The sequence below is a fragment of the Phascolarctos cinereus genome, unplaced genomic scaffold (assembly GCF_003287225.1).
Source record: "Phascolarctos cinereus isolate Bilbo 61053 unplaced genomic scaffold, phaCin_HiC Scaffold_3;HRSCAF=262, whole genome shotgun sequence".
Lineage (NCBI taxonomy): Eukaryota > Metazoa > Chordata > Mammalia > Diprotodontia > Phascolarctidae > Phascolarctos > Phascolarctos cinereus.
In genome coordinates this window covers 718,632-733,424 of record NW_027555736.1, presented here as the reverse complement: position 1 = coordinate 733,424, position 14,793 = coordinate 718,632, and the positions used below count along the sequence as shown (strand labels likewise).

Genomic DNA, 14,793 nt, shown 5'->3' with positions numbered 1-14,793 from the left:
TGGGAGGTAGACTCCACCTTAGAAGCTTCCAATGGGGGCTTGTTTTCCTCGGAAACTGTTTCTCACCCCATCCTCTTGACTCAACCTCTTACCCCATCTTCACCTCCCCTTTTCTTTCCACCTTCATGCGGTTTCCTAGGGAAATATTATTTAGGCTACATCCTTGACCTCTCTCTTGCCTGAGTTCCTCCCAAGTATAGAAACAGTGGGGATTGGGGATGGGCTTGGAGACCCACAGCAGGGGCACAGCTGGAAGAGGGCCCAGCTGTACCCTTGCCCTGGTGCCTCACCCCTGCTGATGCACACCCCAAGAGAGGAACTGGTTCCACATAGGGGTATATTCTCCCATATCACATTCAGTCTGTTTGCAATACCAAGGACAGGGAGACCCAGCAAGATCTGAAACTGAGGCTCAGTGGTAGTGCTGGTGCTGCCTGGCCCTATCTTCCTGCCCTGCCTCATCCCAGCTACTAGCCCTCCAGAAAGCTCTGCTTGGGATACGAGCGCCAGGGGGCCAATGCAAGGGATAGCCATTCTTGTTTAGTAGAGCAGATCCAGCCTCTAGTGACCAAGACCTTCTGAAGGCTCAAGTAGAGACTGTCCCTGATGGAGCAGAATGAAACATGATGAAGTGGTCTCTCCTCACAGGGATCTCTCGAATAACAGGATTGGCTGCTTGACCCCACAGGTGTTTGCTGGACTCAGTAGTCTTCACAAACTGTGAGTACTCTCCTTACCTCCCTGTGAGCTCACCAGGTGAGGGGCTGGGTGCGTGTTCTCTGACTGCCCAGAATCACCTGAGCTGAAAGGGGAGGGAGGAAGGACCAGTGAGGCTGGTCAGCTTCTAAAGAAGAGGCTTCCAGAGAGCCTTGGGAAGGCCAGGGAGCAGACAGCAGGCAGAAGCTTCTAGGTACCACACCTCTTGTACCCTGGGTGGGGCTCATGGTCAATGTTGGGCAGACTGGATGCCTGCGTGCTGTCCTGTGGGCAGATGGTGGTGACTCAAACATGGTTTTAGACACCTTCAGACCCAGTGCATTCCCCCTCAGAGCCCCACCTTCCCCACCCTCCCCTTGCCTTGCAAAAGAGGGAGGGAGGGAGGAGGGGGGAAGGAGGAGGGGAGAAGAGAGGATGGACCCTACCTACAGAGAAGGGAGGGAGGGAGGGAAGGAGAAGGGAGGGAGGAGGGAGAGAGGAGAGAGGGAGGAGAAGGGAGGAGCCCACCCTACCTACAGAGAAGGAAGGGAGGCAGGAGGGAGGGAGGAGCCCACCCTGCCTACAGAGAAGGGAGGGAGGGAGGGAGGAGCCTACTCCACCTACAGAGAAGGAAGGGAGGCAGGAGAGAGGGAGGAGGGAGGATGGACTCCATCCCACCTACAGAGAAGGAAGGGAGGCCCCAGCTTGGCTCCCATGCAGCTACAGTCGTGCTGTTCTGGTGCTTTCAGTCAAAGTTGTTGCCTCCTTGTGTGTGCTGTTGTCTGGGCTCTGGTCACTTCCCTTTGTATCAGTTCACAGAACTCCTTTCTTGCTTTTCTCTGTTCATCCATCTTACAGCACATTAATATTTCATCACCTTTGCAAGAAGCAATTTGCCTCTTCCCAATTGCCTGGCACCTGCTTTGTTTTTGGTTTTTTTGCTAGGACAGAAAAAGTGTTTCTATGAATACACTGGGTCACGTGGGCCCTTCTTGAGTCACTTAGCAGCTTGGAGAAGTGTATGTATCTTTAGTTGTGAAGCTCTGGGTCAAAAAGCACGGACCATTTTAGTCAGACTCTGCATAATTCTAGATTGCTTTCTCAATTCTCAGTTCCACCAACAATGCATTAGAATATCCGTCTTTTTATAATGCCAGGTGTATAGTAGATGTTTAATAAATGCTTATCCACTATGACTGACAAGAGGTGGAGGGACTGGTTCAAGGTTATACAGGTAGAGGTCATACTGTGCTAGCTAGGTAGCACAGTAGATAGAGAGTTGAGCCTGGAGAAGACTTGAGTTCAAATTTAGCCTTTGACACATAACAGCTGTGTGACCCTGGGCATGTCACTGAACCTCTCTTTGCCTCAGTTTCCTCAGCTGTAAAATGAATATGATGTGGGTCATCTAAGTTGACCAGACAAGGGGACAGGCAGCATGTCCTGGGCTCCCAGAATGTATGCATGCTGTGTCTCCCTCCAGACACCAACCTGTTTGCATGCCAGGGGCAGGCTGCCAGGTGGGGAGCTAGTCAACCACAATCATTCATAAGGGCTGCAGACTCAGGTTTGGATCTGCAAAGGTTTGGTGGAAGTGCCCTAAAGACAAGCCATTTGCCTGTAACTGCACTGAACCCTTGAGGACCCCAAGCCTTGCCAGTGAGAGTGACACAGTCTCCCTTGGTGTAGACCATAAGCCTGTGACTGTTCAGCTAATGGGCTCCAAGGGTCAAAACATTTATACCCTAAAGCTGACCTGAGCAGGAGGGGGGGCTCCCTATGCTTGGTCAGGTCACTACATAGCAGATGTGGCCCATCCCAGAGCCCATATTCAGATTCTCCTGAGCTGGCCATTCATTAACATCAGCCTTCCCAAGCCAGGGACCATTCAGTGCCCCAAGACACCCTTAAGGGAGGGAGAAATGAGTCCAAAACATAAGGAATGGGGTGCCCATGAATCACCTTAAATGAATCTATGTGGCCTCAGTGGCCCATGCTCACCCACAGGTGCCATGATCTCATCCTCTGGACGTTCCATGCCAACACGTGCCAAGAATCTTAGGCTTCATTATTTAGGTTATGTCTGCACAGATGCCCTTTGATGACTTGGCAGATGACTTGGGAGAGGTCTTGAGGCTGAAAATGCACTAGATGCCTTGAGTCTGGCCTGGAGCCTGGCCAAGCTGGTCCTGGATGGTCATTGCTGGTCACCACTGGCCTGGGGCCTAAGCCTCTCTAGTGACCAGAGTTCCCAGAGCTCCTAGAACCAGCATCCTCTTCAGGACTCCTAGAAGGCCCCAATGGGAGCTTGGGCCCCCAAGGAAACATTAGGCTTTGGGGGGCACATTTTGATCAGGACGCTCCAGCCTGGGTTGGGATTTTGAACCTGAAGCTTTTTCCTGCCTCCAGCTTTAACAAGCATTTATTTTCAGACTGAAAGCATATGTCCTGGTTGAATTTAAAAGCCCATTTAAGATGTCTCACTGATGTTGTGTTCAACAAGATCTTCCTTAAGGAAGAATGTTTTGTATTTAAAAAACAAACACAAGCCATCTGGTCTCCTCCCCATGTTGTTCTGGGGATCAGCTGTCAGCACCTTCCTGCAGCTTATCCTTGCCTGAGTCCACCCTGTGCCTCTGCCCTCCCCCTCAAGTCCCTTTCTCTTCTGGATCTGCAGACCAATCCCACAGGGTGCTGCTGCCTTCTCCCAGGCTGGCCTCATCATGGTGGGGCAGTAAGACAGTTTGGGAGGATGAATCGAGAATGGCCATTCCTCCCTCCCCCTTGAGCCCTCTGTTTTGTGTAGATACGGCTGCCTGGTGCCCAGAAAGGACCTGGCAAAGTGGGTGCCTGGCAGTACCCATTCCTCCAGCAGCTTCCTTAAAGGTGCCCAGAGGCAGCATTAGCTATAGAGGGCTGCTAGCTGCAGCTCCCTAGAGAGAATGGCAGCCTTAGGCTCTTTGTGGCCTCCCGTTTGGGGGCAGCTTGCCACCTGCTCTTTCAAGTGAGTTCTGGGAAGGCTTCGCTCATGGCCAGACCCTGTCTGGTTACCATATAATCACCATGAGGGTCGATCCGCCACATGCCACTTCAGATGTCAATGTGTTTTGCCTCATTTTCACTCACTTTGTTTATTGTGGGTCTCTTTTTTCCCCCCTAGGAATTTATCAGGGAATATTTTCTCCAGTCTAATGTATGGACTGTTTTCTGAACTGTTATCTCTGAAAGTCTTGTAAGTATGACTTCCACCACATACACATTAGCTCTTCACCATCTCACACACTCATTGCTCAAGCCTCATGTTCCTCCAAGGATGTAGGCATACCCCAGCCTATTCCCCTGTCTCCTCTGCCTCAATGTCCCCATACCCTTGCATCCTCTAGCCATGGCAGGGTTTGCAACCTTGAAAGTATCCATGATGCTTCTCTCTCTCTCTCCCTGCCTGCCCATGTACCATCAGGGACCAAGTCTTTGGGAATCTACCCCTCATCTCTACTCACCCCCCTCCCCGTGCTCTCCTCACCTCTTCCTTGAATGGCTATAACAGCCTCCTAACTGGACACCCAGCCTTCATAGCCTCCAGCTCATTTCTTATACAACTGGATTTATATGCATCAAACAGCTCGGACAGGTTGGTTCCTTAGGCCAGGGTTTGCTAACCCTGTTCTAAGGCCCAGGTCTGATTCCATCTAGCCTCACTGTCTCCTGCTGCTTTTCCAATCAAATCTGGTCTTGGAAAATTCTTAACAATCTAGCTTCAACCTCCCTTTTCAAACTGATTAGTCATGCACTCTCTGCGTGAACCAAGTGGCCTACCTGCTACTGCGACCTCCTTCTGTCTCCATCTCCATGCCTAGAATGCCCTGGCTCCCAGCCTCCTGCTCAGGGTGGCCCATGCCAGGCTCAGCTCAGGCTACCATCTTCTTCCCAGGGGCTGGTGACTTCCCCCACCCTGTAATTACTTTCTATCTGTATATACTTCTCTGGGTCCCCCCGGGATAATGTCAGCCTTGGGTGGGCAGGGGCCATTGGCCATTTTGGCTCGTGTATAGCCCATACCCAGGTAATGGAGCAGAAGTGCAAGGAGTGCTTTTGAGCTCTTCATTTGAGCCGTGCATGCCTAGGTCCTTCCTCCACTGAGGCAATGCTCAGGAAAGCTCGTGAACATGGGGGCTAGGGGAAGATTTCTTGCAAGAGGTGGGGGAGGATGTCTCTGCTTCTCAGAGACTGGATGGCTTGGCCACACTCTCCTCATCTTTGGTCAGTGCACCTTAGCTTTCAGGTACAGGGCATCCTTCAGGAACCCCCTTCTTTTCACCTCTTGAGCCATGGCTTCTGTACATAGCTGGAGCTCTGGAGGTTAACTGTTAGTGTCACACCCCCCCCAACACTGTGTCCTGGGCCCATTTCTCTTCTCTCCATACTCTGTGACCTCCTGAGCTCCCAAGGGGTTGATGATCCTTTCCATGCCGATGACTCCCAGATCTGTACATCCAGTCTTCCTTGAGCTCCAGGCTCAACCCTGACTATCTATTGGCCATTGGACATCCTTTGGACATCTCAAGCTTGCTGTGTCCAAAAAAGAACTCATTATCTTCCCCACAAACCCTCTCTTCTTCCTAACTTTCCTATTAATGTTGAGGGCACCACTGTCTCAAGGCACCCAGGTCCTTTCAGCACCAGCCTCAATTCCGCCCTTGTACTCACTGCCCACAGGCAATCACTTCAGCCTTCAGAACACCTCTCCTCTCCCTCCCTCTCTCTCCTTTCACTTGGTCTTCAGCATCATTTCCTGTCTCTCTTTCTCTCTTCCTCTTTGCCTTTAGAGCCCTTGCCTCCTTCAGAGCTCCCCATGGTTGCCACTTTCAATGGGAAGCTTTTCCTAATCTGCCCAGACAATAATGCCTCCCCACCAAATGACTTCGTATTCAATTAGTGTAGACTAGACCACTCTCTAAGAGTCTACATTTCAAAGAAGGTGCTGACTCACACAGAGAGAGGGTGTTTCCTCATCTGGAATTTTCCTGTAAACCAATGAACCCCCATCTCTGCATTTTATTTTATTTTATATTTTATTTTATTTTATTTTAGCAATTGGTATTAAGTGATTGCCTAGGGTCACACAGGTAGTAAGTGTCTGAGGCCAGATTTGAACTCGGGTCCTCCTGACTCCAGGACTAGTGTTCTATCCACTGCACCACCTAGCTGCCCTGTCCCTGTGTTTTAGATAAGTCACTAGGTCCATATCACCTTCCCCTGCTATAACAGCAGCCCCATGAGGGCAAGAAGGGTTTCCTTTTTGCTTTTGTATCACCATGGCTTTAGCACAGTGCCTGACACACAGTAGCTGCCTCATAAATGCTTGTTGACTGATTAAAAGGGTAGTACTTATTAGACTGAGTAAAAGGCTGGGAAACACCGAAGGGCCCCTGCAAGCCCCCCTAGCCTGACCCCCCATGCCCCAGGTAAGGAACCACAGAGCAAGCTGGCACTGCAGGCCTTCATTCGACTCCATCACAGATGAAGAAGGCAAAGCTCAAGGTCGCACAGGCAGATTGTTAGAGCTGTGATTTGAACCCAGGTCTTTTGACTTGCACTTAAGAATTTCTTCCACTTTGACGTGCTGTTTCCTTTTTTCAAAGTAGGCACATTGACCTTGAGTTTCACTGAGGTCCTCAGCAGAGACACTTATATTTGTCTCAGGGAGAAGTGGACTTGGGGAGTCCAACTTCCTCCTCTGAGGAGCTTGGATACTGAAATGGGGCTGGGCCATTCAGCTGGGTCCTCTGCCCATGGCAGAGGTCATGAGCTGTGGGCCACAGGTCTCCATTCCTGACTCCTCCTTGATCTATTGTTTTATCCCCACTTGGAGGAAGATAAATAATGATGGCCTGGCTTTCAGGCTGCTGATGAGGGGAGGTCAGGAGATGGAGTTAACCCACTGGAAGCCAGAATTGAGATTGCTTTTGACAACAAATGAACAAGATAAAATGAAGAAAGGCAGCAATGCAGGTGGGGTGAGATAAACCCATAAAATCAGGGAGCTGGTAGTTCAACCCGAGGCTTAGACATTTAATGACCAGTGGGCTGTGCTCCTACATGGAAAGTCTTGCCCTTGGGTTCACAGAACAGCTGCCCAAGAACAGGGTGGAAGGAGCTGGTTCCACAGTGAAGTGGAGAGGGGGCCTTGGAATTTCAAGCATCCTCCATACTAGCAGCAGGACTGGGCAGCCAAGAGCTGAGGTGGGACCAGGTTGTGTTGAAGGCTAACAGAACAAAGACACTAAAAGCCCTGCTATCCTCTGTCCTGTCCAGAGTAGTAGGGACAGGTGTGGGCACCACAGAAGATGAGCAGCAAACTGAGGGTCTGGAAACCATTTGTGGATGGGTTAAAAGGAGTGGGGACATAAAGGCTGGGAGAAGAAGGCTCAGGGCAGCATGACAGTTGTCTTGTGACAAAGGATTTGGAGTCAGGCAGGTATGGAAGGGTATGCCTGGAAGCTGGTGGGAGCTTGTTGTGGATGGATGGATGTATGGGTGGATGCATGGGTGGGTGGATGGATGGATGGTTGTTTTCCCAGCTGATGTCCTGCCCTGTACACAAGTGCCCCTACCTAAGTTTCAGCCCACTGTCCAAAGGCCCTTCTTGACTGTTTCCTGTATCTGTCTGGTTGTCTCAGACACTTCGGCACTGACTCACTCATCTGCGACTGTCATCTGAGGTGGGTCTCAGAATGGGCCAAAAACGCATCAGTGCGACTAGCAGAGGACACTGCATGTGCTTACCCTGCAGTGCTGCGAGGCCGGCCCCTGCACAGCCTTCGAGAAGACCAGCTGACCTGTGGTGAGTTGGCTGCCAAATTCAGTAAAGGAAAACCTGAAATGATCCAGTAGTTGGGCTGCCTGGTACATTTCCACAGAGCCCAGACAAGCTACACAGGGAAGCTTTCCACAAAACTGATTCTTCCTTGATGGGCATCATGTTGCCTGAGGCAGCCACAGGTGACCTCAGTATCCCAGGCAGGAAATCATGGTTGTTATGGTTGGTGGTTGGCCCATCTCCCAGTGACTGTCCGTCATCTATCCTCCTGAAGTCGGGGCTGCCTGGAAAGAAGTTCGGGTGGGAGTATTTCTTAGGATGGAGTCTTGACAGTGCTTGTGAATGTCAGCACACACTGAGCGTCCATCCATCACCTTTATGAAGCTACCATCTGGCTGAGCTGCCATAGAGAAAGTGGCAGAATTGGGCAGGGCGGGCGGGGAGGGGGACGTGCCCCGGGGGCTGTTGGGCCAGAAGCAAGCTATATTTCCTACCATCCAGGCAGAAATAGCTCTGTAGAGCCAAGTGCACTAAGCCTGGCAGGAACTTGTTCAGCCCAGCCTTAATGGTCTGTGTTGACCTCAGTGGAGGCTGCGCTCCTGCCACCCGCACAGACCAGACCTTGGCGGAGGGTCGACAGGGGCCAACAAGCGTTTATCAAGTTCCCACTATGGGCCAAGCACCGGGCTAGATTCTGGGGATACAAGGCTGAGGAGAAGGGAGGCCCTGCTGTCAAGGAGCACCGTTCTAGAGGGGAACACCAGCTATACCAGGAAGCTGAGGAAGGAGAGGGTTGGAAGAAGGCAGCTGGCTGGGGGCGTCACCTGGTACCCCGGGCAGTGGAGGTTCTGGGTGGGGCCCTTCCTCCTGCATTCAGAGGGCAGGGCCAGTTCCTGAGTCAGATTGCTCTTCTCCATCTGCCTACACATCCTGGACTACCTTCCGCAGCCCCAGCAGAGGCTTTCCTTCGGAACATACAGCTCTGTCCCTCTGCGAGCCTGGGGTCTTGGCTGACAGTCCTGTGCCTACAGGTGTGGACACTGACTGGCAAGGGACTGACCTTGGGCCAGAGATGCTAGCTCTGTCTCCCGTGCTGGAACAGGGACTTTTTTCCTCAGAAAAGAGGCCAGGGACCCACCGAGAGGTCCTAGGCCAGACATGTTCTTCTCCGTGCAGAGAATCTGCGGGGGTGTGGGTGAGTGGGTGAGGAGTTAGGTTCAGAATCTGAATGACTTTCGAGTCCATCCAAGAGACTGAGGCCCAGGGAGGGGCAGGACCTGGTGACAGAGCCGCTCTGAGCAGCCCAGTCCTCGTAAGGGGCCCTGTCCTTTGTGTGGTTGAAGCATCGGGGTGCTTGGTTGGCCTGCCTCCTGGGTGGGCAGCTGCGGTCATGGGACGGAGAGGCAGGGCTGATTTGTGGCCTCTGCCTGGGAGGCTGGCCCTACTCTCCTCGCCCTTGCAGTGGGTTTTGCTGATGGGCTGCACACATCTGACAGCTCCATCCACCTTTCCTTGCCTGTGGGGGCCTCCAGAAGAACAGCAAAGTCTGGGATGGGCACATGAAATAGGCAGCTCTCTGGGGGGCCCTATAAGCCTCCTCTGCAGAGGATGAGCCATGTTATTGCTCTTGCTAATGAAATATTCACCAAGGAGCCAGAGAGGGGACTATTTCTCTGGTTAATTAAAGGCTGTATCTTTGGGGGCTGTAGTGCACTGCCCTTGTGGTTCTGGCCTCGAGGCTGAGAGGGATGTGGGCTGGGCAGAAGTGGCCTATCTTGTCACACTGTGCACAGAGGGCCTCAGGACATGGCCCACCTCTCCACCACAGATGATGTTGATGTTGCCCTGCCTCTGAGGAGCCGAGCTCCTTGGCCCTTACACCAGGCTCTTTTTCTGTTGGCCTGTTATCAACAAAACGCAGGGGAGATGGAGATCTGGGTCTTACAGTGGTATCTGTCTTTTTTTTTTCTTTCAGCCAAAGACAAGGTTTATTAGAACATTGTCATATTGGGCAGACTCACTGCAGCAGTGGCTAGATTATAAGAATCTCAACAGTGGCCAGATTTTAGGAATCTGAGCAGTGGCTATATTATAAGAATATAAGCCATGGCTTGATTATAAGAATCAGAGCATCTTAATGGAGACAAGGTGGATCTTATATACAGAAAGACTGTGGGAGGGACCTAGTAGTGACCAGTAAGCTGGAGTGAACAGAACTCCTGGTACCTGGACCTCCTGGCCAAGGGAGAATGGAGCCTAGCTAGGTTTAAGGGTGGAAAATGGCTGGGGGGGGGCACATACGTAGGGAGGTAAGACTAAGGAAGGGAGATTGGGTGTAGCCACAGTGATTGGCCAGTTGGTGGGATTATAGCCTCAGACAAATGCCAGAGTTTTGTCCTTGTGGGAAAGTCCAGAGTTTTTCCTTTCTGGGGCCCAGATCCCAACCCCATCATTCCCCCCTCAAACAAATGGGACCCAGATTCTTTTGGAGTAAGAGGCAAAGGTCTTGGCTTATGAAACTGCTTTCTGCTGGCAAAGGGTATAGAGCTGTACCTGCCTCGAAGGAGTCCCAAAGAGGAGGTTGACTGGAACCAAGCACAGGCTGCATCCAGGGAACAATGGAGGGACATTGGCTGGTACCCGCTGTTTGCTACCAACTGTAGGTGAATGGACTATAGTCTGGAAGACACAAATCTGACAGAAAAAACTGCAGGGCCCAGATACTAGATTTAGGTACCAACTTTGAGAGGATAAAACATCCTTAGCTCCGTTTGGATTCAGATAATTCAGTTTTCCAACCATGCAGTATCAAATCCACCCCATAGCCAGACTCAGGAATAGCCAGGTGGGTAATATTCCCTTTCAAAGGAACATAATGGGGCAGCTCAGACAGGAGGATCCCATCTTAGACTGAGGCTAAAATTATCCTCTCGGCTTTTTCCAGTGCTGACTTCCCACCAGTATCATGTTCTCTGAGTAGCTTGTGGCATTTCTCTCAGATGGTGGATTATTGATTATCAATAGATTATGACCCATCAGACAACTCAGATAAAATCCTATCAGCTTTTACCTCAAACAGCAAGTTTTACTAATCACAGCTTAGGAAAAACTTTTCCAGGATTTACATCTCAAACTTAAATTTGTCCTGTTGTAAAAAGCCAGTCATTAGAGATTTCTATACACTTGCAAATTCTCAGCAAGCCATACATGGCCCAAACAAACTTTTTTGGCTGGTTTATACATTAAAACAATAATCAACAATAGCTAAATTTGTTTAGCAGTAACCAAACTATGACAAGTTGCTTGACATAACTGATAACAGAAAGTTCACCAATTTGAAACTTGAAACAAACCCATTATGAATTAGGTGACTTCAGTTTTGTTAAATGTACTTCCAGATTACTTTACACAGAGAATCAACATCTCATCATTAACAGGTAAAACTACAAATTTACAAGAGCTTGCTTACCCAAGTTCAGAGGCCAGCTTCTTTACCTTGAACAGGATGTGCTGAACCTGGGTGATGCTTCCAAGCAAAGGTTGCCCCAGAGCCCAAGGCCATTGCTAGTGGGGCCCATGCTGTAGCTGCTTCCCCTCTCCCCTCCTTCCTTTTTCCCAGGTGGGGGAGGGTGAAATCAAAAGTGAGGAGTAAAGGGTGAAACTCTCTTCTGCTATGAGAGGGGTTAACAGACACCCTCTTGACTCAAGTGAAGGGAGTGGGAGAAAAGAGTGACCAGGATTATAAGGATTATAAGCTCCTTAATGATCAATCACAAAACCTCCAGAATCTGCCAAGATATTTGTAGCTGTTCTAACTTTCCCCTGTAACCTCCATGAAGGAGAATTCAAGGGTGTAGAGGGAAGGGAGTAAGTAAGCCCAGGGAACCAAAAAGCAACTGCAGTTTTCCCCAATTCTCTAGTGCCAAGAGAACTGACAGAATTGGGAATACACTTCCAGATAGGGCGTCTGTCCTTCTCCTTTATGCTGTAGAAGGTGTACCCAGGTCCATGTCCTCGAACTGACCCAGTAGACTGAGAGCCTGAGAGCATCAGGCCGAGTGCAAGACAGTCTCGTGACTGTCTGCCAAAAAAGCACCTCCAAGCCTTGGTGCTTGGAGAGTGACCCCAACTACAGAGCAAGAAAAAAGGAGGGAGGCTTACATACCTTCTAGTCTTGTCTGGAGAAGAACTTGGGGTTAGGCAGTTTCCCTGTGTGGGCCACCAAAATGTTGAGGGTTAGGGGTGCTGGGACCCCAAAATCACAACGCATGTGGGTCCTGCCCAAAAGAATTTGACCCAAGCCTTCTTTCAGCCAAAGACAAGGTATATTAGAACATCCGTCATATTGGGCAGACTCTTAAGGAGTCTGAATGTTAGTGAGCTATTGGCTAGATTGTAAAAATCTGAGCAGCAGCTAGATTATAAGAATCAGAGCAGTGGCTAGATTATAAGAATCACAGCCGGGATCTGTCTTCTTGAGGCTGCTATGAGGAAGGGGAGTATGAAAAGGGAAATATCCCACCTTCCAGCATGGTGCTGTAGCATTTCCTCTGAGTTTCCTGCCCTAACCCTACCCCCACCCCCACCATGGTGGGCTAGCTACACATCCCTCTTCAGGATTCTGTGGACAACCTCAAGAAGTTGTGATTTCTGCTATGTCTGCTCACAAGTCCTCATTTGGTACACACCCCTGATCCATCATCCACTTGACCAATCATTAGCTTTTACAAATGGATATTTACTGATTAGATATTATAGGGAGGAAAGACGTTCCTAACATCCTCCTGCAAAACTTGGGGTGCACTTCCCCTTGCATACATACATTTTCTGAAAAGAATGAGCTCAAGCTTAAAGTTGCTCACATTGTTCGACTGCAAAATGTTGTCTTGCCAAAAGGAGTATTTTATGGAGAGCTCACACAAGGAAAAGCGCCCACATGGTGGTCAGAAGAAGCAATACAAGGACACTCTCAAGGTCTCTCTGAAGAACTTTGGAATTGATTGTGTGACATGGGAGACACTGGCACAGGACCACCCAGCATGACGTGCCCACATCAGAGAAGGTGCTGTGCTCTATAAGTCAAGGAGAATGGAAGTAGCTCAGTAGAAACTCGAGATACTCAAATTTAGAGAATCCACCCCAAAATTCACAGACTCTTTATGCCCCACCTGTGGTAGAGCCTTCCAAGCTCATACAGGCCTGCTCATCCACAGTCGACACACTGTAACTTGACTAGCATAGAGATGCAGTTTTGGTCCTCTTTGAGAATGAAGGACAGCAAGATTGACTTGTCTGCTTGACACAAAGAGCTGCCTAAATATGGGTTCACATAGAGGGCCTTTTCCTCTTTCTTTGATCTCTTTGGTGCAAAGGCCTAGTAGTGTGTGCTTTCCAGAATGGCTCTGCCAAGAGTGGGGACATTTCTCCGAGGCTGTTATGAGCTCCAGGGGTCTCTGCTGCCCCCTCCAGCTGTGCATGAGACCTTGCTGCCATGGACCTTCCTATCTTTGGAAGCTTACAGGGCCAAAACCTAGTCAATGCCATCTTTGGACACTTGTTTCCCAAAGTGCAAGAAAGCAAACCAGAGGAGAAGGTGGCATGTGCTCAGGGGCACATGGCATCCAAGTGAGGAGACAGGAGGGGCCCTCCAGGCCCCAGGGTGGCTCCTCTCTCAATCTCCCCCAGGCAGAAGCAGAGTCAAGAGAGTCCCAGGGATCCTTCTGTGTTGGCCCCAAAGCAGGGGCCCCGGATCACTATGGCCAGACCTGACTTTGAGAACTCACCATTGGCAGCAAATTGGGCCCCATTGGCCATGCTCCTCATTGCATGGGCCTTCCTTTTTTTGTTTTTTGTCGATGAAGTGGCTAGGGACAGCATTCTGGAGCCAAAGGAAGGTTCAGGCTGGTCAAAGGCCTAGGTTCACTGGCCCCCTGTGGCCAGGCTCTCTCCCCCAGGCCCACTGGCACTTTTCCCAGTGCTGCTGCATATATCAGGCCCTGGGGCTAAGTGTATCCAGTTTTCTGCCTATACCAGCCAGGAGAAAACTGTGTCAGAAGTGATTGTTACTTCTCCAGAGCAGAGCTGGGTCTGGCCCAACCACTTGGCTGCTGGCCCTCTTCTCTCTGTCTTTCTCTGCCCCTTTTCCTGCAGCTGTGACCCAGGCACCAAGGTCTGCTCTAGGCCCAGCTCCCTCCCAAGGAGGCTGGTGTTCATGCCTGCTCTGACTCCCAGGTCTCTCTGCCAGCCGTCCCAGACTCAGAGAAGCCACATCAGCCATTTCATGAGAAACAGAAACAAGATAGTGAGCAAGCAGAAGGTGCATGAGCTGTCCAGGAAGTGCCTTGGGTAGGGACTAGGCATTGGGCAGCATGCACTATTAAGCACCTGCTGCATACAGAGCTCTGTGAAGGACACACATATTTCTAAAACAAACATGGTCCTCACCCCCAACACAGCCACCATTTAGTGGGAGAGGGGGATGAAGCTGCAAGGCAGAGTTCTGGTAGAGACCTGCTGAATAAATTCAAAACCAACCACCCTAAGAATTGGCTGAGGCCTCAGCAGTGGGATGGGATCCTGGCCTTGGGCCAGCAGGCCCCCAGGCACAATCTAAGTGAGGGCCAGGGCAGAGGTGAAGTCCTAGGCAGGGCCCGAGACTCCAGGGCAGAGGCTCACCCCAGTGGCCCAAGTGACCTTCCTTAGTGAGGCAGTTTCCTAGTGGAGGTCATCTGTTCTCTACTCTGCCCAACAGCCACCCAGAGCTTGCTGTGTCTTCTTTCAAAGGCTTCGGTCCATACACTTTGGCCTCCTCTCCATGAGGACATGGGCCTAATTCCTTTATATCAGCATCATTTCCCCACATTCTTTGGACATCAGATCATCAGAGACATTTGCTGCAAGGATTGTTCCAGGTTAACTGTTTCTCTGCTTTGGTTTTTACAAAACGTTTTCAATTTTGTAGAATTGAAATGAGCAAATATCTTTTGACATAGTGGACAGAGGGCTGGGCACAGAGTTAGAAGACCCGGCTCCAAGTCCCATCCCTAACATGTGACTGCTGTGTGGGCACGGGGAAGCTGTGAACTTCTGGGAGCTCTGATATAGGTGTCCACCGGGCCAGCTTCCCCTTGGGAGAGGGTCTGAGTCAGATCACAGCTCACTGGGGAGTGCTTAACAAAACAGATAACACATACAATGTAGACAATGTTAATCTGTTGTCAATATGTGGCTGCAAAGTTTGACACCTTTGGCCAAGGCCACCCTTTAAGACTCTGAAT

At 50.4% G+C, this 14,793-nt stretch overlaps 1 protein-coding gene across 1 annotated transcript in view; it reads left to right on the top strand.

The window, feature by feature from the left end:
• The window catches only part of ADGRA1 (adhesion G protein-coupled receptor A1), a 288,662-nt gene that overhangs the window by 99,042 nt on the left and 174,827 nt on the right, over positions 1 to 14,793 (top strand). The window contains exons 4-6 of the mRNA XM_020973047.2: positions 649 to 720; positions 3,857 to 3,928; positions 7,377 to 7,540. Coding sequence (XP_020828706.1) covers positions 649 to 720; positions 3,857 to 3,928; positions 7,377 to 7,540 — 308 coding nt within the window. The remainder of the gene's footprint in view (positions 1 to 648; positions 721 to 3,856; positions 3,929 to 7,376; positions 7,541 to 14,793) is intronic.